A 21,233-nucleotide genomic window follows, 5' to 3' on the forward strand; every position below is an offset into this window, starting at 1 on the left:
GTAAAAGGACGTCCTGGTCAAACCCAAGTTTTAAAGCCCTATATCACTCTCTATTATTCTCTCTCTAGTATTTCCAATTCAGCAGATAAAACAAATAATATAATATTTAACCTCTTGCTTCAAAAATATTGAGAGCATAGCACTCTCTAGTGAAAAGAAATAAAAAAAAAAAACAGCCTTATGCTGACAAGTTTATTTATTTTTTATTTCAAATATCTCTTATAGACTTTTGTCTAGTATTATTTTACTCTTCTCTTTTAGTATTAAAATGTATTTACAAAAAAAAGAGCATAAATGCATATAAAACACCAACATGTCCAAACAAACCACACGTGATACCCACTTAAAATATACAAACAACATAAGTCATAAAGAGAAATGGTGAGGATATTACAGTACACCCAGCAAATTAATTAACAGCAACAAAATTAATGTAAGAGCTACTCCAGTTTGTCCAGCAGCTGTCGAATGTCTTCTTGACCACGGTAAATTCTCTTAACTCCTCTTGGAAGATAGCGGCAAGATGAAAGGTTGAGGTAGCTCAGAGCAGCCATTTGGCCGATGACTGATCTGAAAGGTCACAGTTTTTCTCATTAAATCTTTGGGAAGTTTAAGATAATGGTAATTGAAAACATGGAATTTGGAGTGGTAGAGTTTAGAGGAAAAACTATATGCTGAATACCTGAGGGCAGGTGGTGTGATCCTCGTCCCACTGAGGTTGAGTGAACGCAGAGTATCCACTTCTTTTGCCTGAGCAAGGTAACTCATCGCTATCTCCAAGTCCTCCTCTGTGAACAGCTGATTAGCAATATCAAGCTGTTGCAAAGTCTGATTCCACTTCTGGGTCACCATGTGAAGTCCCTTCTTAGGTGATGAAGACCCAATATGGCTGCTGAAATACAGGCCCCAAAACAAACACTCAAGCTCTGCCAAAACAAGAAGAAAACCACAAGGAAGCATTCATTTATAAATCAGTTTCAAAGGTAAATATGGGTATTTAATTACTTTAACACAAGTATTAAAAAACGTGTAATAACATATAATAAAATGTATTACCAATATAATAAATAAGAAACAACAAAACTATGTCCCAATTTATATTTCATTTTAAATCAGTAAGGTCATTCAACTTTAACAGCTTTAAATATAAGTTAAACCTACCAAGACAGGGTAGTGAAGCAAGACCAGCAGGTGTTATTCGCGAACACCCTCGCAGGTCCAGCACCCGCAGCCTGGTGGAGTTGAAGAGAATGTCCCACAAATCTTTGTCGGTCATGTAGGAATAAGACGTAGTTGCGATACATAGCTCTTCCAGTAATGGAAAGCCTAATGCTGAATCAGCACCACTACGCATTGTCTTATGAAGAGGTCTGACATTCAGCATCCGGAAGGTCTGATGGGGAGTACAATAGATGTATAACAAAAGTTTCAAGAGTGGAAACCGATTCATTACATACTGGCAAGGACAAATGAACACATGAAAAACAAGGTCTTATGTACAGGGAACGTGGCAGACACAAAGCGCACTGCTGACAGCAGACCTGCTATAAGTTAGGAGAACTATTGATTATATTAATTTGTATTAATTATAATTATATTAATTGTTTTGTTTACTGAATAAAAGAGCTCCACTGTGACATTTCAAAGTGTATTGTTTTGTCCATCCAAAGCCCAAATCCCCAAATTTACGTTTACATCGATACAAGTATGAAATTTGTCTGTACCACCAGATGATTTGCTTATTAATTATCAAACAATGACACAAGCAGATGTAATTCAAATATTTTACTTTTTTACCTTGAGTTTAGGGCATGCCACCTGTAGTGCCTGGATACAAACAGAAAGTTCACAGTCTTTACTGTCAAGCTTTGTGTTAACCTCCAACAACTCCAAATCAGGACAGCATCCCCTCTGGAAAGAGAAAATGGCATGTGTATCAACTTTATGTCTGCTTTCTAGCTTTGATTAATCTTACAATTAAAAAAAACAGGTGGAAATAAAAAGGAGACTTACAGTTATGGCACTCAGAAGTCTGTCATTCTTTAGTCCCTGAGTGAACCAAATTTGCTTGATCTGGCTTCCATGATTTTCAAGGTACTCCAGGAGTCCCTCAACCTGAAACTGCAGCAAAAGCTTTATACAGATTTATTTAATTAATTTATTTAAGTTTTATACAGATTTACAACTGAAATGCTGGCTGAGGCTGGTAGGCAGTCAATAACCATCTTTAATTTAGATGTCCTATTCTAGTCTTGATTTGAACCAAGTTGATTGTGTTTGATGCATTTGAATGTGTTTGATACATTTGAATGTGTTCACGAGTGTTGAGGCTGCACTTACTGTGAAACTAACAAATAATTGTGTATTTCTACAAATCTATTAACTGAAATGGTCTTTGTCATACCTCTGAATACTGGAGATTTATGCTATGCAGAGACTGGCTGTGCAGGCCAAGGCTATGGAAGGCCTTTGCTGTCAAGCCTGTGCAGTAAGAGAGCGAGAGGGACCGAAGGTGAGGGCAGAACTGCGACACAACCTAAATTTGACGCCAACACAAAAACAAGGAAACACAGCACATGCAAGATATTAAGACAGGTAAAATTAAACTGTTAGGATTTTGTAAAAGTCCAGCCTATAATTTAATTGTGTAGTATTTTAGCATGATTAATTTAATTAGTGTTTCTTAAGACAAGACTGGTTTTTACACTAGCCTATGATTCTTCTTAACAGGCCTCTTTGAAGCAAAACTCTGTTTGGATTAGTAATTGCACCAACAGTCCAATATCCCAAACATATTCACTTATTTATTATACAAAGAAATGTCAAAACTCTTGATCACATACCTCTACTGCATAGTCAACATTTTTTGTCCAGTGACAGAGAGAAAAATCTCGCAGCTGGGAGAATCTACAAAATAAGAATACTGTATAACACAATTCATACAATGTGTATATATATATACATATATATCAAACCTCTTCAATAAATATAATAATACAGACCTAACTTGCGCCAACCAGTTAAAAGCGTCCTTGATCTTGTTCTCAATTTTAGGCAGCTGTTTTTTTCCTGGAGCAATCCAGCAGTGACTTACAGTCACTTTACGCCACAGAACTGGACTGGCTGCAGCTGTGTTCCACAGACGACAAACTCTCCCCACTCTAAATCAGAAACACAACAAACGCGAAAGGGATTTAGTTCAAAATGTACTGGGCCTTGTATATTGTCTGTCACTTTACAAAATAAAAAAAATTAATGAAAAAAGTAATTTTAGTTTTATTAATCATGAAAATAATTGTCATAACTCATTATGAACAGCAAATGCAGACAGATCCAAACATACAGAAATCATGATTAAGGCAATGACATTATGTCACTCTGAACCAGACTTCCCCATGTCTCTTACAACTTGTGTAAAATCATTATTTAGTCATTATTTTTTAACATATGACACAATACCATCATGATATGCAACCATTGCAAGTCAACAAACTGTATTAAAATACAGTATCATAAAGACCCATTTGCTGTTTATGAATCACAGTACAGAAATAGTAAGTATAGTATAAATCTGGTCTTTATTTAATTTAACTGCATAAAATAAATTGTGATTACTACCTGCACAGAAATGGCACAGCACCATCTTGGTTAACCACCATCTGAAAAATATTCATTAGCACCTCCTCAGGAAGACTTTCACCCCATCTGTTGTCTGTTGCTTTCTGTGGCACAAACACAGCAGCGTCCTCTTCCATCTTAACTACTGGATTATTTTTCACTTTAGGCTTAACACGGACTGACTTTTTTTTCTTAATCTGGTTGGCTTTTAACTTTCCTTTAGTTGGCTTCTTCTTTTTATTTCTCTTCCTCTGGGGAGTCCAGGCTGAGCCATTATAGTGAGATGTAGTACTTGAAATGACAAGTAGCATATCTTCCCCTTGATGCACAGTGTAGCCAACCTGGGCAGACCTGGAGACTCTGGTCTTTTTTTGCTTCTTTGCTTTTGCATTTGTTGGTTCACCTGAACTCCTCTTTAAAGAGGACGTCTTTGGCTTTGGTCCATCTTCACCTTGACCTGATGTATTTGAAGTGCTCGGTGCAGTGTCTTCATGTCTTTCACTGTGGGTTGAGGCTTCTGCTTCACAGGAATCCATCATGTGTTGCTATCTAATTTTCATTTAAATGAATCCAGACATCAGCAGGGCAGTGACATATCAATATCTGAAAAAATCAAATATTAGACCCTTAATAAAACTGTATATTGTATACAAGTGTACAGACTTCGCACACATAACAATGTCTCGACTTAAAATGTAAACAAGGCTCAATAGTTAAGCTTAGTTCACATGTAAAGATGTTTAATTCATCACAGCATCAGCTGTAAGGTTAACGTAGCGTTTTGTTTGGTGCCTTACATTAAAGGAACACCGGCTGTTAGCTTAGCTAGCTAGCAGTATGCTAATATTAGTAAACAAGTGGCCGGACACTCTAACGTAACACGGAAAATGCTGACAACAAAAACTAACAGCAGACATGTTTAACGAAATTAAAACGTCAGACTTTTATATTGTACATTGCTATACTTCATTACCTGATGCTAGCTTTGTAAAAAAGTGCTAACATCCTCCAGTCTCAATAATAGACCCACAATGCATTTCTCATCCCCTCTCTGATTGGCGGAGACCTCAAAAACAGCCCGCCTTCTGTGAAACTGTCCAATCACTGAGCAGCTCCCTGTAGCGTGTTGTTGAGGTTGACAAGGAGCTAAATCAACACGGAGCTGCAGTTTGGGGGTAAGAACATATACTTGTAAATACTACTTTTAACTACTGTACATTTTTGATTATTTGAAAATAACATGACATGCAATACATCCGGTTTACTCTGTTCACGAATTATTGCATTTAAGAGTGCTTAATTTTCTTGCAGGTAAAGTTGGGGCTAGTTGCACAAAGCTAACATTAGCATGCAGCAATAGTGCAGCACAGGCAGATGGGTCCAACCAGAGCTAGTAAATGACACACACACACACACACACACATTGTCTTGGCCCGGCATATAGGAATGTGATGGAAAAGCTACACAATAAACTTTGATCATTGTATGTGTATAGGACGTTTAGCATATCCAAAAGTGCTGTGTGTGGTGGGTGTCCCTGGATAGCATGAACCTCCAAGTACCACAAGGTGGCACATTACACTTGGTATCCTGTTTACTAAAAACAGCTCACTAGAGGTGATGTACAAACCCTGTACTTAAACCAACTATATTACTAAATGCATGCTGTAGAATCTTTTTTTTAAGTGCAAAAAAACTGTTACAAACAGACAAGCTGCTGGTGATAGGGGTAGTGGATCTAATAACAGAGCAGTATATGACAAAAAAGTCAGAATTACTGATGTCAATTTTAGAAACACATCTCAGTGCAATGTAATACAGTTGAACAGCATCACCTAAAATATTTAGATATTCAGATATGATTTATCAATGTTGAAAGTAATCAGAAAAACTTCTAACCTAACATTAACAAGTTGAAAAATGTTGACTGTGATTTTTTTTGTTTTTGTTTTTTAGGGAAGGAAAGGTGTTACTTTTCCTTCTGAGCTTCAGCATCCTGTCTTTGTGTATGCTAATGGAAATGGAAGGTGTTTTTCTGCAGGGGTGTGTGCTCTAGGACAACACTGAAAGTATGAAACGTGTCCCTGTTCTGTTTTTTTCTTTGAGTGTTTGTTCTTTAAATGAGGATTTAACATTTTCTACTGTGTCTCTCTGTAAAACAGCACACAATGGAGGAAGGTCAAGATTTCTCCCTTTGTGGTAAAGCAGTTGTAACTGAAGCTAATCTGAGTAAGTTGGAAACATTTAAAGTGAAATCCCCCGATAGTAAAGCATTTATTAGGATCTCTCTACAAGCTATTTCTTAAATAACATCTTTAATAAACAGCTTAAACAGCTTTCAAGCAATTTATTAAATAGTATTTTTAGCAGAATAGGTCGGAAAACTTTGCATCATTAGTGGTTACTTTGTTGTTTATCGGAAATAGAATAATTAATTCTTAATAGAATAATTAAGAACAATATAAAAAAAACTTGATTAATTCCAGATGGAAATTGTTTTGCCTTTTTACAGTTGCGCTAAACTCAGACAGAATGAAAAGATCCACACCAACATCAATACAGAAATTTTATATAATATATATACAGAATATGTAACACGGATGAAAATAGGTCAAAAATAATTGTCCACAGTGGAATGACAACAAATATGTGACATAAATAATGATTTTGTTCAGCCTGTTAGTGTCTGCCACCTTCATGTTGCTGCTTCAGCAAACCACACCATAGAAGATGACACTGGCGACCACAGACTCATAAAACACAGATTCTTTAGAATAATCCCCACCTCAACCCATTCTTTCATTTAAAATATATCTTTTTTTAAACGACTTTTTGTTTAAAAATAACTTTTGTTGAACTGTGTTTTTCAGGAGATGACTACTATTGGAAGCTTGTTGCTGATTTCATTGGCCCTCAATCAGCAGAAGGCTTAGAACTTGAAAAGGGACTATGCAAGAACAGACTTTTAATTCAAGTTGGTCTTATGAGAGAGGATAATAATTTTCCATGGATTGCCATCATAGATTGGCTTAAGAAAATTTTCCCTGGACATCGTTCGGCAGATTTTCGACGTTTGATTGAAAGAGGTATTGCAACAACACTGAGTCTGGGAATAGAGGCGAGGCTGACCTTCCTGGAGTCAGATGTGAACTTTAACTTTGTTGGTCCAATATGTGATAGCATCGGAGTTGAACGACAGCACCTTCTGCAAATGAGAGATTTTTCAGAGCGAGCAAAGTCAATTGAAGTGACAAATGGATTGATTCTTGAGTTGACCAACTTTATTACCAGGGAGAAAATTGCCCCAATTGTTATTGTTACTTGGCTTAGAAACTTCAATTCTGAGTTCTGCAAGGATGGGAATATTCAAAAGGCATACGGAGTCCTTAGAGCGAAGATCAAAAAGTTAAAACTGTATAGCCGCAATTATGAAACAAGGAGTCATAGGAGGAACGTAGCAATGGAAAATCTGCTTCAAAGTCCATTCGAGCTGGTGCGGAAAAAAACACCTAAATTTCAGAAAAAACGCATGAGAAGAGATGATGCCCTGGATTATGAGAAAGTCCGAATCAAGGAAGAATACGAGACCTTTGAAATCATGCAAGGTGAGGGTTCTGAGATGAACAGAGGAGTGGTAAAGAAAATCATACTCAAAGAACATGTCTCTGCACGTGATGAAAGTGATGATGATTTGGGGGAATCTGACAGTGGAGAAGAAACCTCAGATAACAAAGCAGAGGCTCTGACCCTGCTTGATATTGCAATGCTGTCTGTCCAAAAGCTGTCAAGTGTTTACGGCGGGAAAACTCCAGCATGCAAACAAGTTTCCATGGATCTCCTGAAAAATCAGTATACGCTGACGTGCAAGGAGCATCCTGCCATGGCTGAGTTTGATAGAAAACTTGACTCCCTCTGTGAGGAGATTTCATTGGCGTCTCCTGTGGTGTTTTTAAGCTACAATGCCAGTTTCCTTGTTGACATGCATGATGCAGTTGATCAGCATATTATGAACTTTGAAAAAGAGATAATCATGTCTACTGGAGAGAAACTAGGACGTGACAAGCTGCCAAAATTCAGGAACTTTGTGAACATGTCAGAAAGTGCGACGTCGCGTTACATTCACATGGCTTGTGATATCTTAAGCCCCTGCACCCTTGATACACAGAACTATAGGAAATACTGGATAGCGTTCTGTGATGAGAAGAAAAATCCATCCAAACTCGCAGTGAATGAGTCAAACCGGTTAAATGCCTACTTTGAAGCTGCAGCAGGACTTATTCACCATCACAAAGAGATAGCTCTGTTCTTTTCTGACTTGCTGTCTCTAAATAATGACAAGTGCCCAAACGTCATTCTTGAGAGTGTAGCTGCTGATGCTAATGATTCTGTGATTCAGAGCCTTGTGTGTGTTGTGGCCATCGTTTACTGCAAAATCCTTGGTCCATATTGGCAGCTTCTGAAAAGTGGAGCAGAGTACTCACAGTACAGCCGGTACATACTCTGTCTCTACCAAAGGTTCCTTGACTGGTCGAAAAATCCTTCCACTCTGCTGGAACCTGAAGAGGACACCGATGTGTTTCTGCAGTTTCCATTGCAAGAGAAGACCTTCGATGGGGTTTTTAATTACTGTGGTCAGTGGCACACAAATAGGGACCTAATCAGAGCATGTTTGAAGAGAACAATAAAAGTGATCGCAGCTGTCACTGAGGAACACCTGAAGGATTTCCTGCCGGGGGGAAAATTATCCCAAGTCCCACCTCCACACTTAAGCTCACAGATGGCAAGTTGCACATTTTCCGTGTTGATGGCGGAATATCCGTTCAGCAACACTTACACTTACAAGAAGAAAAGGGCCGACAAGTCCCCAAAACGCACCTTACAGAAAAGTTTGTCATCGGATAGCTGTCAGGAAGATGATGAGGCTCCTATTTCATTTGACGATAGCTCAGATGATTCATCTGGATTGCAGGGTAAAAGGGGTACCTACCCTGGCCAGAACGATGAACCGCTGAGAAAAGGTTACAGAATTAAAAGAGAAAAGGCTGGAAGGATACACAGAGAAGAGGTTGAGGAGAACATGGATACGGAATACATAATAGCTACAGTGAACCGCAATGGAGGGCCATGCAAGTCGCAGCCAGATGTCGACAAAATGATGCTACGCTTTGATGGAAAGTCCAGAGCTGAGAAACGAGAAGGAGTCCGTTGTGAGATACTGTACCAGAAATTGATTCTCAACAACACAAACCCACACCTGAATTGTGCTTTCCGCAACACCACACAAATGGTTCTAAAGCTCAAGCTTGCACTTCCTCGTATTAAACCTGGGTACTCGCTTGTTTGGGCACCTAAAAAGACAGGAATGAAGCCTGCGCCCCAAGAACCAGTGGATGTTGCAATGGGCCACAGTCAGAGCTCCAGCCTGTGACAGCTTTAGTTATTTGAGCGAAAAAAGGCTGATTCATGACTGGGAACAGAAAGGGGAAGGAATGTGTCTTAACATGTGACTCCCTCATATGATCATGTATTTACAAATCAATCAAGTGACCTCAGTCTTTCAATACAAATCCACTATAATGTATGATCTTGTACACTGTGTATGACTCCCTAAATACCAAATGCAGCTATCACGTGTGCTGTATTGTTGTATTACAACAGTTTGATTTTGTGACATATTTTTGATATGATACAGTTCTTTACATTGCATAGTATTGTGACTGTTTCTAGAAAGCTGACTTTTGCTGCTGAATGAGACAATATTATTATTTTTATTCATTCAAGATTGTACATTTACACATTAACTACTACTAATGACTCACCAATGTTATAATGAATGAACCAGTGTCAAAATAAACCTTCTTGTTCCTACGTTTATTCTATCAAACTGCAGGAAGGGCTCAAGATAATCGAATAATAGTAATAGTAATGTCTGAGGGGCTTATTGGGGTCACTGTGTCAAACGTCAAAACATTATGTGTTTGTTCTTTCTAATATGAAGCCAAAGAACAGGACAAAATGTTACTGTGGCTCCTTGAGGAGATCATGGGATCATCAACATCATTATGAACTCATACTATTTCATTAGAAGTTGACATTTCACCTAGTTTTGCAGTGGCACATAAGCTGATACCAACTTTGACATTTCACTCGTCACACACGCTGTAAACATAGAAACAGCAGCTGCTCAATGTTGATCTTAATTTGTTAAACAAAGATTTAAACTCTATACTGAAATATTTCAGAGACACCGCCCGCGGCAGTGGTCTCCGGCAAATTAAACGAACGCACCATCAGTGGTCTCCGACCACCATCCGTGCGCTGTAACAATGGTGCGTTCATGAAACTCGAGAATTTAAAACTCCATTTAAAATATTAAATAACGCACCATTAATGAAGCGTGAGAGGTCTAAGAAAAAGTTATGTTTAGATATATTTTTTATTTTAAAGTTTAGGGCGGCTATTTATTGTGCACAGCAACAAGTGCATTATTAAACTAAAGAGTTTAAAGCACTTCTGTATTTTCATGTTATTTAGTTATTTGCTATTGAGACTTGGTGTAGAACAAAAACAGCACAGCTGGTTAAAGTGGAGCTAATTTAAACATAATTATGTTCTGATTCATCCAGTATTATGTATCATCATCTTTTAGCTGGTGATATTTTACACCTGCAGAGTAACTAACAGCAAAGTAGAGCGGTCAAATCTGGTGGAGTAAAAAAACGCAATATTTCCTTCAGAATGTAGTGAAGTGAAAGTAAGAAATATTCAAGTAAAGTAGAAATAAAATTAAAAATGCACTTAGTTACTAACTACCTATGTTTATTGTTAATATGATGCACATAATAAATAATACATTTATTTATAGAGCAGGTGTAACTGATGTGTGTTTGTGGAGTGAAATGTAAAAGTGACAACAAATTAAATACTACAGTAAAGTACATAAAAATGATAGGCTACTTAAGTACAGTACTTGAGTAAATGTACTGAGTTACTTACCACACTTGCCTCTGCTTGAGTTCACTTTCAGGACTCTTTTTTTTTTTTTTACAGTGACATGATAATTTACGAGATGTCCGCGAAGGCCACTGAAGTAAAGGGGCGGAAACGCCTCCACCACCTCCACCATAGTTCAGGTTAATGAACAACACGTTTAGTGGACGACACACCGTGGGTGTCAAACCCAAACACAGCCACACGGAGAAAGCGGCACCATGTGCGGCAGCTGGTGGAGCAGCGCGGCGGTGACCCACGGGCTGATGGCTCTGTTCGCCATGGGCTCCTGGGTTTCCGTCAACAGTCTGTGGGTCGAGCTCCCGGTGATCGTCACTGTGCTGCCCGAAGGTCAGTGGATCAGTGTGTGGAGAGAGCATGTGTTAGCTTTATCCGTATGTGTTCCGTGAAATCCAGGCTTTTAGTATCTCATAAACACGTGGATGTTAATTATTAATTATTAATTATTAATTACTCAGGCTGGTTTAATTTGTCGATGTTAGCTTGTGAACGGTTAGCTAACAGCACCTGATTAGCTAACTCCACAAAGCTAACAAAAGAAAAACAACATGTTGAATTATGAGTGCATGTGTAATTTCAGTGTCAGTTCTGAAAATTTGTAAAAATGTATATAGAATTAATATATTTTAAGTAATAAATAGTAATAAAAGCTTTTACTTTATCATGACACATGTTCACATTGTGTGTGTGCTGCAGGTCGTAATTAAAGTGGAGAGTTACTCATTATCCTGGGACTGCTTTCCAATATATTTGTGATATCATAAATGATCAGTAGTGCATGCATGTCTTAGTGTAGAGTTGAGCTGTGCACAGACATTATTCCGACCAGATAACAGGTGAAACAGTATATTAGTAAAAGTGTTAAAAATACATTGGAAATAAACGACTCAGTAAGGACTAAAAGACATACTAACATGGTCTGATAAGAGGGATATTTTATGCACCAAACATCTTTTTATTATAGAGGCATTATATCACATGTAACAAGTAACACAAGCCAAATACAAATAGTGAAGTAAAAAACACACACACAATTTGGCTGTGAACTGTAGTGTAGTAATGGCAATACAAAATACAAATAACTCAGAACTGTACTTAAGTACTTCAACCACTCATGTACATACATTTAAACATTCATCCTTCAGTTTCACTGTGTATCAGAGCAACATTTGTACAACTTACTGCTCTGCATATTTCACACCTGCTGTCATTAGTTTCTTGAGTTTTGAATACATAATTTATGTTCATGTGCTCATGTTCTTACACATCTCCACTCCCGAAATGGTTCGATCCACTTTAGGTGTGTGTGTGAGAGAGAGAGAGATTACAAACAGTCTGTAAGTATTTTGACCAATATTTGTCTTCTCTTGCCTCAGGGTGGAACCTTCCTGCCTACCTCTCAGTGCTCATAGCATTTGGGAACCTTGGTCCAATAGCTGTGACTATCACACACCACTGTGCTCCAGAAAGATTAAATGAACGGCTCATCATATACTGCATCCAGGCGCTGGCAGTGGTGACAGCTGGTTTTCTGGCCATCTTCTGGTCACACACCGTCACAATAGCTGGACAGGAGAGGTCCCTACCCTTCCTGCTCTTCACGTTTTTGTTATCTTTGGTTTGTTGTACATCCAATGTCACCTTCCTGCCTTTTATGTTTCGCTACCCACCTCAGTATATTCGTACTTTCTTCATTGGACAGGGCTTTAGTGCCTTGTTTCCTTGTATTGTAGCCTTAGGACAAGGTGTCGGCAAACTGGAGTGTAAAACTGTGAATGGCACAGTGCATCCAGAGTATTTAAAAGAGAGCTTTCCTGCACAGAACTTCTTCTGGTTCTTGTTTGTGATGCTGTTAATCTCAGCTTTAAGCTTTGTGGCGTTAACGCGCAGACAAACAGAGTCGCAGCAGGACGCACAGCGAAAGGAGTCTGACAGTGCAGCATCAGCAAAGAACGGGGACGAGACTGACCCACTGCACAACGGAACAACACCTGTGTCTGAGGAGCAGGTGCAGGTAGAGGAGAAACCACCTGTTCAGACATTTTGGACTCCACAAAACATCTACCTGCTGGCGCTGCTCGCTGTGTCCAATGCCCTCACCAATGGGGTGCTCCCCTCTGTGCAGAGTTTCTCCTGTTTGCCCTACGGCACCATGACATTTCACCTCTCTGTGGTTCTTGGCAACATAGCAAATCCTCTGGCCTGTTTCTTAGCCATGTTTGTTATTCTCAGGTGAGAAAGAGCTACTGAATACATGGGAAAAATTTTGTTTTTGTCATTGTGCCTAATAACTTTCTCATTATCTGTAAGAACACGGCTTTTTTAGCTGTTTTTTTTTTTTTGTGCTACTTATGATCAGATGTACTTTGTCTTCCAGGTCCTCCACAGGTCTCGGGTTCTTATCTTTAGGAGGGGGCGTATTTGCTGCATATCTGCTGGCGTTAGCAGCACTCAGCCCTTGTCCGCCGCTCTTAGGATCTTCTTCTGGTGTGGCATTAGTGGTATGTGGTAATATTGTTTTTTACATTTTAATGTAAATATTGTTTAAGTTTTGCCTCACTTGGATTATTTTTCTAACTACAGATTGTTAAATATTGCCTTAAAGCAGCTGTCAAAGCTCTTTGCAGAAATAAAGGAAAGCTACATTTCAATTTAACTTATGATTTGTCACAAGTTAAATAAGTAAGAATTAGTGAACATTATATTCAGTGACAGCTTTTATCAACAACAAATAAATATATTAATAGAGATTGATATCAGTATCCAGCTCTATATATTTCTCATACTGGGCTGCCTCAAATGATGCCTAATGTTTTGTCGAGCAGGCGGAGGGTGATATAACAATAATGACTGATACATCAACTACCAATCAAGTACTATGATAAACCCTCTGAAAGGCATCATCTTGTTTTTGATTGGGTCCTCAAATAATATATATAGCTGTCCACCTCTGACTTGACTTGTTTCTGCCCCCAACAGGTCACATCCTGGATTGTTTTCACTGGACTCTTCTCATATCTGAAGGTGGTGATTGGGACCTTGCTACACGAGGCGGGGCATGCCGCCCTGTTATGGTGTGGCATCTCCATTCAGGCCGGCTCCCTTGTCGGTGCCCTCGCCATGTTCCCACTGGTCAACACGTATCAAGTGTTTGCTAGAGCTCAGGAGTGTGTGGATAACTGCAGTTAGCAGTAGTGAGAGATGTAATGTGTTTTATTTTATCCTGTTTATTGCAGCTCCCTTTCACTCCATCTGTGAAATGACTGTTTAAATCCTGTTGGGGGTTTTGAGTAAAGCATCTGTCTTGGTCTCACTAGCATCATGCCTCCGGTGAGGCACTCTCTCCTGACACAGAGGTCTCTGAGCTGCTGAAAGTAAAAACATTCCCTGATAATGGGAGTGTTGTGCTGCTGCACATTGGCTAAGGGGATATGAAATGCGTATGATGCAGTAATAGAAGTTGTTTGTCTCGTATTTTATACTGAATCTCTGTTTCTGTTTTTAACAGTAGCAAAAACAACTGGTGGATTTCTTCTACTACGACAGATCACGTGAAAATTTAAGTTCTCAGGGACACAGTTCTAAATGTATTCATGATTAGATTAATTAATGAAGTGTCCGTCTCTTCTGGCTGAAAATGTAAACATTAAATGTGACCGTCCGTCTCATCAGAGTCAGATTCAGTTGTTGAAGTCGATCTGAAAACTCTAATGCAGGATCTTTATACACTTCGATTTCGAGTCCTGTGTACCTGAAAAATGTTGACCTTTATGAAATACAGCTGTCACAAAGTTTAGCTTCTTTTAAATTGGCCTGTTTGTCAATGTTTTTTAAACAAACCTTTTTTTATTGTAATTTGATGACCTTTGTTATGTTTTAATTCATTCCATGAATACAGTAATGCTGTTTTTTTTAATCATACACAGTTTAGTTAAACAAGGGATTTTGTAATCTCTGGCTTTGGATTAATGAATATGTATAACTGTAATATACATAATAATGTATGTATAAGGTTAGTGTATTAACAGTGCTGCTACAGTACATCCAAGTGATTAATTAAACTATAAAGCAGTTTACAGAATATCTAAAATGTGCCTTATGTGGTTGTGATTCTGCTTTTTAAAACTCAATAAAATAGAAGTGTTGTGGTGATTTTTACTGCTGGTCCTTTTTTCCACTTGTTTTTTATGCACACACCATCATGCGGTACCAAATGACTGGTGCTGGAGAACAATAAAGATTTGTTGAAAAGTTTCAGAAGCTATTTTATCACTTGTTTATGGTAGTTTCACTGTTCCTTGCAATATCTGTGAACGTCCCTGAATAAACTTATGACTGTAGTGTAGCCCAGAGGATTGAGGCAAGTAAATGTGTCAACGTTGGTTGAGCATTATTATCAAATTCATGTTATATTGTATTTACCATTTCTGTGCTATTATAAATCTACCGAGCCTCAACTTTAAACCTAACATGCCTTAAAGCTGAATAATATGCATAATCTGAATACCAAGGCCCACAGAAGTTAAGTGATCTGTGTTTATGTAGCTTCACTAGTACTACTAGTTACCATTTATATTAAAAAATGTCTATTTACTGACCTACTGCATCTGTAAAAGAGCCTTACCCAAGCAAACACAGATACTCTGGCTGACCTCTGGTCTGCTCAGTTGTCCAACAACAACCAGTGTTTAATAGTCAGCCAAAGGCCAGTACTCTTCTCCAACTCCTGTGAATGAATTCGCCAAGTCACATGTCGTCAAAATGAATTTCTGTGAGTGCAGGATCTACAGGGTCATCAGGCATCATGCAACATCTTAATAACTGGTCTTTTGTTGAGTCTTTTGTTTGGTGCTCATCACTGAACTGTAATTTTACATGTTTAATTTTACACACTTCATAGGGGGAGGGAGAGTGTGTGTCATGTAACAAAAGTCTCCAGGCAGACACGGACCAGTTATATAGGGACAAATCACTAGGTTACCAGTGAGCTCCAAAACTGCTGATTTTGTTAAGTCCGGATTCAGTTCAGAGTCACTAGACATTTTATTCTTGTTTTATAGCTTCTTTAACTTTCACTGTCTGTAATACAGGCCTCACAGGGTAAATATTCAGCAATGGGAGTATAAACACTGTTGTAATTTCTACAAGGTAAAATCTAAATGTGTAAAACCACCATTTAACACAATTTGAGATCAGCTGATGGGTCTCTGTCCAAACATTATCATGCTAATGAGCATCCTAATCATGTGCTAAACTCTTCAGTGTCATGCCTTGAGTCATCTATCAAAGCAAACACACATTAAATTCACCCGTTCACACCATAACTTCAGTAGATGCAGGCTTTGTCCAATAAGTCTCCACTGTCGAATTACTTAATGAAATGTTTTCTTGTGTAACACAACAATGTAAACCCTTCACTCCGTTTCACCTCTGCTCCCCAGATCCCCTTAAGCAGAATTAATGATGAATTCTGTAGATTCTTAAACTACTTCACATCACAACATGTGACCTTTATAAAAACAGTGAAGGTTTTTAAGGTTAAGACAATGATCAGTTACCCAAACGTGTCATGGTTGGCTACAAGCTCACACACCCACTCGCCCCAAGGAGGGTTTAATCCCCTGGTGCAAACACAGTTTACAGCACAGGACTTTGGCTTCTTTCTCTCTGCAGGAAACTCAGACTCTCCACCAAACAGCATGTGAGTATCTGCAGGGATGCCTAATGTGCTCCCTTTTAATTTCTATATTTTACAAACATCATGTACATGAGGGTTAAATGTTGAGGATCTATTTTTTTTACTAAGCTGTTCTTTGAAATGTTTTGTATTTCATCATTTGATAAAATCCTAATAGCCATAAGCTAAAATATTCACAATCAGTGAGCTTATTTATAACTTAACCAATACATTCTTTACACTTTGACTGTATCCGCAGATGTAACAGCCTAAGGTTTATTTTAAGTTAACACTTTTGCTTTGAAATTCTCCGGGAAAGATTGCAGGAATTTCCGAGAATTATTTTTCTCATTCTCTCATTGTTCAAAGTCTTCACAGCAAGAAGTTCCTATTTCAATAAACAATGCTTTGGTCAGATGTTTTCTAAGGTTATGTATACTGTACAGATACCAGTAAAGTTTGTGATCATGTTTCCTCTGCTGTTTACTGAATGTTTTAGTGGGGGTTTCACTCACACCCTGATTAAATGAAATAAAAGCAGCATTTAATGTTTGGTCTTTCATATGACTGAGACTTTGCACAAAATAAAATGTTCATTACACAACAAGCAGACAAGGAGAAGACAATAAACATTAACCAGAAGTCTTGTTCTGTACCTTTAGGATGTTTTGGCAGAGGATGCTTCCTAATGGTGACACATTAATCTGTTCAGTTTGCCATCAGCATTTTGGTCACTGCAATTATTTCTTATTCTTTGCTGCTGACGCACTTAACTCAGTGATTAATTTAGTCTGCTCTCATCAGCAGTAAAAGAACAGCCAAACAAAGACAATCACATTTGTTTTGTGTCACTTCAGAGGACACTGTTTCACTTTAACTTTAACCACAACAGGCCCGATCCAACTCTTGTCCTAACCATAGTCCAGCTCTAACATGAAGCTAAAACTAACTTTTGAACTTTATGGAGGACTAGTTATGGACCAAGATGGTACATGGTAATACATAATACACAAAGAGATTACATTTGCAATAAACAGGAATGCTGTTTTTACTGCAGAATTATTTGTGTGTTAGGTTGTAATAGTTTTTTCTGCTCTCTCCTTATAGATTGATTTGTAATTTTCTAATTATTTATTGTAAAGGGTTTTGTACTTTTTCACATTTCTGCATGTTTTTAGTTGATTTATGCAGTGAACACTAACACTTTTACATTCAACCACAGAATGAATTGTGTATTTTACTGGAATTAGCAGCAGCTAGCAGCTCCTAACAACAACAAATCTCATTAATACATTATGTTTAGAACTTAAAACAACTATTTTAACTGTGTTTTGAGTGAACTGGAACTCAACCCTTTAATATTCTGCAAAAATACATAAAAACCTTTAAAATGTTCTGTCATTTGTTAAAATGAGTCAGTAGCATTCATCAATAACAAACACAAAAAGGAGCAATTGCAACCCATCCAGCAGTTATTTAGTTACTGTGAACTGTGAACCAACCAATGTTTTGCCAATATTTTGAAGTTTCAGATTCAGATTTGACACAATAGTGTACAATGTCAGTAGTGAGTTAAAGGTCAGGGTTGTGAATAGCACCTAAATGTACATACAGAATATCTAACTTCAAGTAATGTGTAAAAACAGGTGTGAGGTAGTTTGGGAGCTTTATATCAATAAAGTAATATTTCTGTTTCTTTACTTTTGAATGTTTTCTTTTTGTCCGTTTCCAGAGGAACCTATCTTGAATATGTCACTACTCACCCACCTGTTGGCGTGTCTCTTTGGGATGGGCTCCTGGGTCTCCATCAACGGCCTGTGGGTGGAGCTGCCTCTGATTGTCCCTCAGATTCCCGAAGGCTGGTACCTGCCCTCATATCTCTCCGTCCTCATCCAGATGGCTAACGTCGGGCCTCTCTTCGTCACCCTGATGCATCGTTTCCGTCCTGGTGCTCTGAATGAGGCGGCTGTTATATATGTGATCATCAGTCTGGGTACCGTGGCGAGTTTCCTGCTGGCTTTCTTCTGGAAGGAGACCGTTGTAGTGGCAGGCGCTCCTCGCAGTGTAGCCCTCCTCGTCTTAACCTTCTTCCTCGCTGCTGTTGACTGCACCTCCTCCGTCACCTTCCTGCCCTTCATGATGCGCCTCAAGCCTCAGTTTCTCACCACCTACTACATTGGAGAGGGTGTGAGCGGCCTACTGCCCGCTCTAGTGGCTCTGATCCAGGGAGTTGGGGTGGTTCACTGCACTAACAGCACACAGTCTTTCAATGACTCCTACAACAGTTCAAAGACCACTGACCTTCAGGCCCAGTATCAGCCAGCAAACTTCTCTGTTGAGGTGTTTTTCTTTGTCTTAAGTGCCATGATGCTGGTGTGTCTGGTAGCCTTCTTGCTGCTGAACTACCACCCAGCTGTGGCCAGGGAGCATCACAACGGTCGATACACCAATGGGGTGAAAGAGAAATCTCACAAGAACAGGAAACAGATCGAGCAGAAGCCCATGATGGATCCATACAGACCTGAAAACCAGAAGCAAAGAAGTAGCTTTGGCACTGGTGCTTACAGCTGGATGGAGGTGTTTTACATCTTTGTGATTCTGGCCTGGGCTAATGCTCTGACTAACGTGGTGCTCCCCTCAGTGCAGTCCTACTCGTGCATGCCATACGGGAACAACCCGTATCACTTATCAGCCACGATGGCTGCTGTGTCCAACCCTCTGGCCTGCTTCATTGCCATGTTCCTTCCTATAAGGTCAGTTACTTGTGTCTAATGAAATGCGGTGCTCAAAGTGTGATACAGTAAATCATTATCTTCCTTTAGGTTTAGGTGAAAATGCAAAATAATAGGTTAAATCTCTTGTCATGATTATGCTACAGATTTCTACAAATACTTGGACAAAAATCAACAAACAAATTTATAAACAAATGCCTTGAATGGGACAGTATTGACACAAAACATATCTGAACAATAGCAACATCTGGATAAGAACATCCCCAGTAAAGATAAAGTCTAAAAAACATCTTTCTGGCATCAGTTGAGGCTAAAATAATAATAAAAATGTCTTAGATTTGGGAAAAACCTGCCTTACAGTGATACTAAACACAAAAAGGACGAATATCTTCACAATTAAGTAGCTAAAAATAATGAAAGTACAACTTATTGGATTAAGTTATCATTGAAATGCATATGTTTCCACATGTAAACAATGATCTGAATAATCTTAATTATTTCACAGATCCCTGCTGTTGATGGGGGCTCTCACAGCGATTGGCAGTGGTGTTGGAGCTTACATAATGGGCATGGCAGTGCTCAGTCCATGTCCACTGCTGGTTAATGACACTTCAGGTGGTGTCATCATTGTGAGTACTGTTACTAAAACATCCTACGTTAACTTCCTGTTCACCAGTAGAAAAGTGACTCACTGCTACTCAAACATGTTGATTTGAGACATTTTCAGGTTTCAGACTCACCTGTCTCTGCTCCACAGGTGTTGGCCTGGGTCATCTTTGTTCTCACTCTGTCCTATGTGAAGGTGATCATCGGCGTGATCCTGCGTGACGAGGGCCACAGTGCCCTCGTGTGGTGTGGAGCTGTCGTGCAGTTAGGCTCTCTGCTGGGAGCTGTGACCATGTTTCCACTGGTCAGCGTCTACAGCTATTTCTCATCAGGAGACCCGTGCAACACAAAGTGCCCTTAAAGAAAAGACTGGAGGAAGAAACAGTTTGACTGGTTTCCCCCTCGGGAAATAAATGAAAGAAGCCCATTTATTGCTTTTTCTTCTCACAATTTATTTTCTTGGCAACATCTGGAAAGCAAACCGCATAAGTACAAATACAAGCAGTGAGTCACAATGCAGCTGCGTGCTGGCCCTGCTGCATCAGACGGGATCACAGACGTCAAAGCAGTTTCTTAAAGCTGTGGGATCAGTTTGTTGATAGATGTTTAGACCTCAGGAAGATTACACGTTAGGTCGTATCCAGTATATGCGGCTGATTGTCTTCGCTTTGCCTCTATGTTAAACCTCATGAAAACTTTCAGCAGGAGTAAAAGTTCTCTGAACTGATAAATAAGCAGGGGGAGCATTTACAACTGGACAGATACATGACTATAAATACATTTTTAGAGTTAAGTTATCTAAAATATTGAGACACATTTACTGTGTTGAACTTATTTTATTTTACTTTACTTCACTGACTTTCCAGTTCATCATTGTTCCGCTTTCGTTTTGTGTCACTTCAGGAAAAGTTCAGGATAATGAGACTCACAATGTCAGATACAGTTAGAAAAAGACACATCGGTAAATGCACATTTTGTAATATATAATTCTGATATAGCTTTTTATTTACATGTGTTTTGATTATGTTGTTTAGTCTATAAACCTCTGGTACAATACATCATAAAGACAAAAGTTTTCTTTGTTATCTAACTAGACTTAAACTTGACAATCAGAGGATGATAAACCTTTAAGCAAAGATTTTTTTATAGAATGAAATACAGATCACTATTGTCTATAGATAAATAAATACTCTACCAATACAGGTATATATACATATTTAGTTTTCTTTGATGACCTTAATTTGATGTGTAGCCAGAAAAAGTGAAAACACGTGAACGTGCACGACCTTAAACATAACAAGGTGTCTCTGTAGTGTTGTTTTTTCAGATTAAAAATGTTAAACTGTTTATTTTTAAACGTTTCTGGACACACAACTATGACTGTTAAACATTACACTAATAACATTAATCTGCTGCTTTAACAGATTTTGCCATGTCACTGTAAAGTCTCGTCGTTCGAAGTGTTGGATGATGTTGAAGACAGAGGTCTGCACAGGCCGGACAAGTGTTTCCAAAACAAACTTAGGAAACCTTTTTTTCATGGGCATGGCTTTGTCACGCGGGCATCATCGTGTTGAAACAGCCCTAAA

The 21,233-nt window shown here is 38.7% G+C and overlaps 4 protein-coding genes across 7 annotated transcripts; 3 read left to right on the forward strand and 1 right to left on the reverse strand.

Moving 5' to 3' along the window:
* Positions 1–190: 190 nt before the first annotated feature.
* Positions 191–4,695, reverse strand: fbxl6 (F-box and leucine-rich repeat protein 6). Its single transcript, XM_026348160.1, has 10 exons — positions 4,592–4,695; positions 3,619–4,221; positions 3,003–3,161; positions 2,844–2,907; positions 2,405–2,536; positions 2,014–2,121; positions 1,798–1,911; positions 1,162–1,393; positions 683–926; positions 191–570 (listed from the first exon to the last, which is right to left on the reverse strand). Exons 2-10 carry the CDS (start codon positions 4,155–4,157, stop codon positions 441–443), a joined length of 1,722 nt encoding a protein of 573 aa, XP_026203945.1. The 5' UTR covers positions 4,158–4,221; positions 4,592–4,695; the 3' UTR covers positions 191–440.
* Positions 4,696–4,739: 44 nt separating this feature from the next.
* LOC113154141 lies at positions 4,740–9,486 on the forward strand. Of its 3 annotated transcripts, none has more exons than XM_026348156.2 (4): positions 4,740–4,793; positions 5,575–5,687; positions 5,781–5,847; positions 6,489–9,486. In XM_026348156.2, the coding sequence occupies exons 3-4, from the start codon at positions 5,787–5,789 to the stop codon at positions 9,044–9,046; spliced, it is 2,619 nt and encodes an 872-aa protein (XP_026203941.1). In that variant the 5' UTR covers positions 4,740–4,793; positions 5,575–5,687; positions 5,781–5,786; the 3' UTR covers positions 9,047–9,486. The 3 variants fall into 3 exon arrangements, with proteins under 3 accessions (XP_026203941.1, XP_026203944.1, XP_026203943.1); XM_026348159.2 differs by lacking the exon at positions 4,740–4,793 and adding an exon at positions 4,806–5,011; XM_026348158.2 differs by lacking the exon at positions 4,740–4,793 and having other exon boundaries at positions 4,806–5,687.
* A 1,234-nt stretch (positions 9,487–10,720) lies between these two features.
* Positions 10,721–14,787, forward strand: slc52a2 (solute carrier family 52 member 2). Its single transcript, XM_026348161.1, has 4 exons — positions 10,721–10,959; positions 12,006–12,861; positions 13,007–13,130; positions 13,609–14,787. The coding sequence occupies exons 1-4, from the start codon at positions 10,830–10,832 to the stop codon at positions 13,816–13,818; spliced, it is 1,320 nt and encodes a 439-aa protein (XP_026203946.1). The 5' UTR covers positions 10,721–10,829; the 3' UTR covers positions 13,819–14,787.
* Positions 14,788–16,258: 1,471 nt separating this feature from the next.
* Positions 16,259–20,933, forward strand: si:ch73-196l6.5 (riboflavin transporter 2). 2 transcript variants are annotated; one of them, XM_026346897.1, is made up of 4 exons: positions 16,259–16,330; positions 18,039–19,059; positions 19,544–19,667; positions 19,796–20,005. In XM_026346897.1, exons 2-4 carry the CDS (start codon positions 18,056–18,058, stop codon positions 20,003–20,005), a joined length of 1,338 nt encoding a protein of 445 aa, XP_026202682.1. In that variant the 5' UTR covers positions 16,259–16,330; positions 18,039–18,055. The 2 variants fall into 2 exon arrangements, with proteins under 2 accessions (XP_026202682.1, XP_026202683.1); XM_026346898.1 differs by lacking the exon at positions 16,259–16,330 and having other exon boundaries at positions 18,056–19,059; positions 19,796–20,933.
* The last annotated feature ends 300 nt before the right edge of the window (positions 20,934–21,233 follow it).

The sequence above is a fragment of the Anabas testudineus genome, chromosome 11 (genome assembly GCF_900324465.2).
Source record: "Anabas testudineus chromosome 11, fAnaTes1.2, whole genome shotgun sequence".
NCBI lineage: Eukaryota > Metazoa > Chordata > Actinopteri > Anabantiformes > Anabantidae > Anabas > Anabas testudineus.

Coding starts and splice junctions, on each gene's coding strand:
- fbxl6 (XM_026348160.1), bottom strand. CDS start 4,157: ATGATGGATTCCTGTGAAGCAGAAGCCTCAACCCACAGTGAAAGACAT. Junction 3,162..3,618: donor GCTGTGCCATTTCTGTGCAG/GTAGTAATCACA, acceptor TTTCTGATTTAG/AGTGGGGAGAGTTTGTCGTC. Junction 2,908..3,002: donor AACTGGTTGGCGCAAGTTAG/GTCTGTATTATT, acceptor CTTATTTTGTAG/ATTCTCCCAGCTGCGAGATT.
- LOC113154141 (XM_026348156.2), top strand. CDS start 5,787: ATGGAGGAAGGTCAAGATTTCTCCCTTTGTGGTAAAGCAGTTGTAACT. Junction 5,848..6,488: donor TGTAACTGAAGCTAATCTGA/GTAAGTTGGAAA, acceptor TGTGTTTTTCAG/GAGATGACTACTATTGGAAG.
- slc52a2 (XM_026348161.1), top strand. CDS start 10,830: ATGTGCGGCAGCTGGTGGAGCAGCGCGGCGGTGACCCACGGGCTGATG. Junction 12,862..13,006: donor GCCATGTTTGTTATTCTCAG/GTGAGAAAGAGC, acceptor TTTGTCTTCCAG/GTCCTCCACAGGTCTCGGGT. Junction 13,131..13,608: donor CTTCTGGTGTGGCATTAGTG/GTATGTGGTAAT, acceptor TGCCCCCAACAG/GTCACATCCTGGATTGTTTT.
- si:ch73-196l6.5 (XM_026346897.1), top strand. CDS start 18,056: ATGTCACTACTCACCCACCTGTTGGCGTGTCTCTTTGGGATGGGCTCC. Junction 19,060..19,543: donor GCCATGTTCCTTCCTATAAG/GTCAGTTACTTG, acceptor ATTATTTCACAG/ATCCCTGCTGTTGATGGGGG. Junction 19,668..19,795: donor CTTCAGGTGGTGTCATCATT/GTGAGTACTGTT, acceptor TCTGCTCCACAG/GTGTTGGCCTGGGTCATCTT.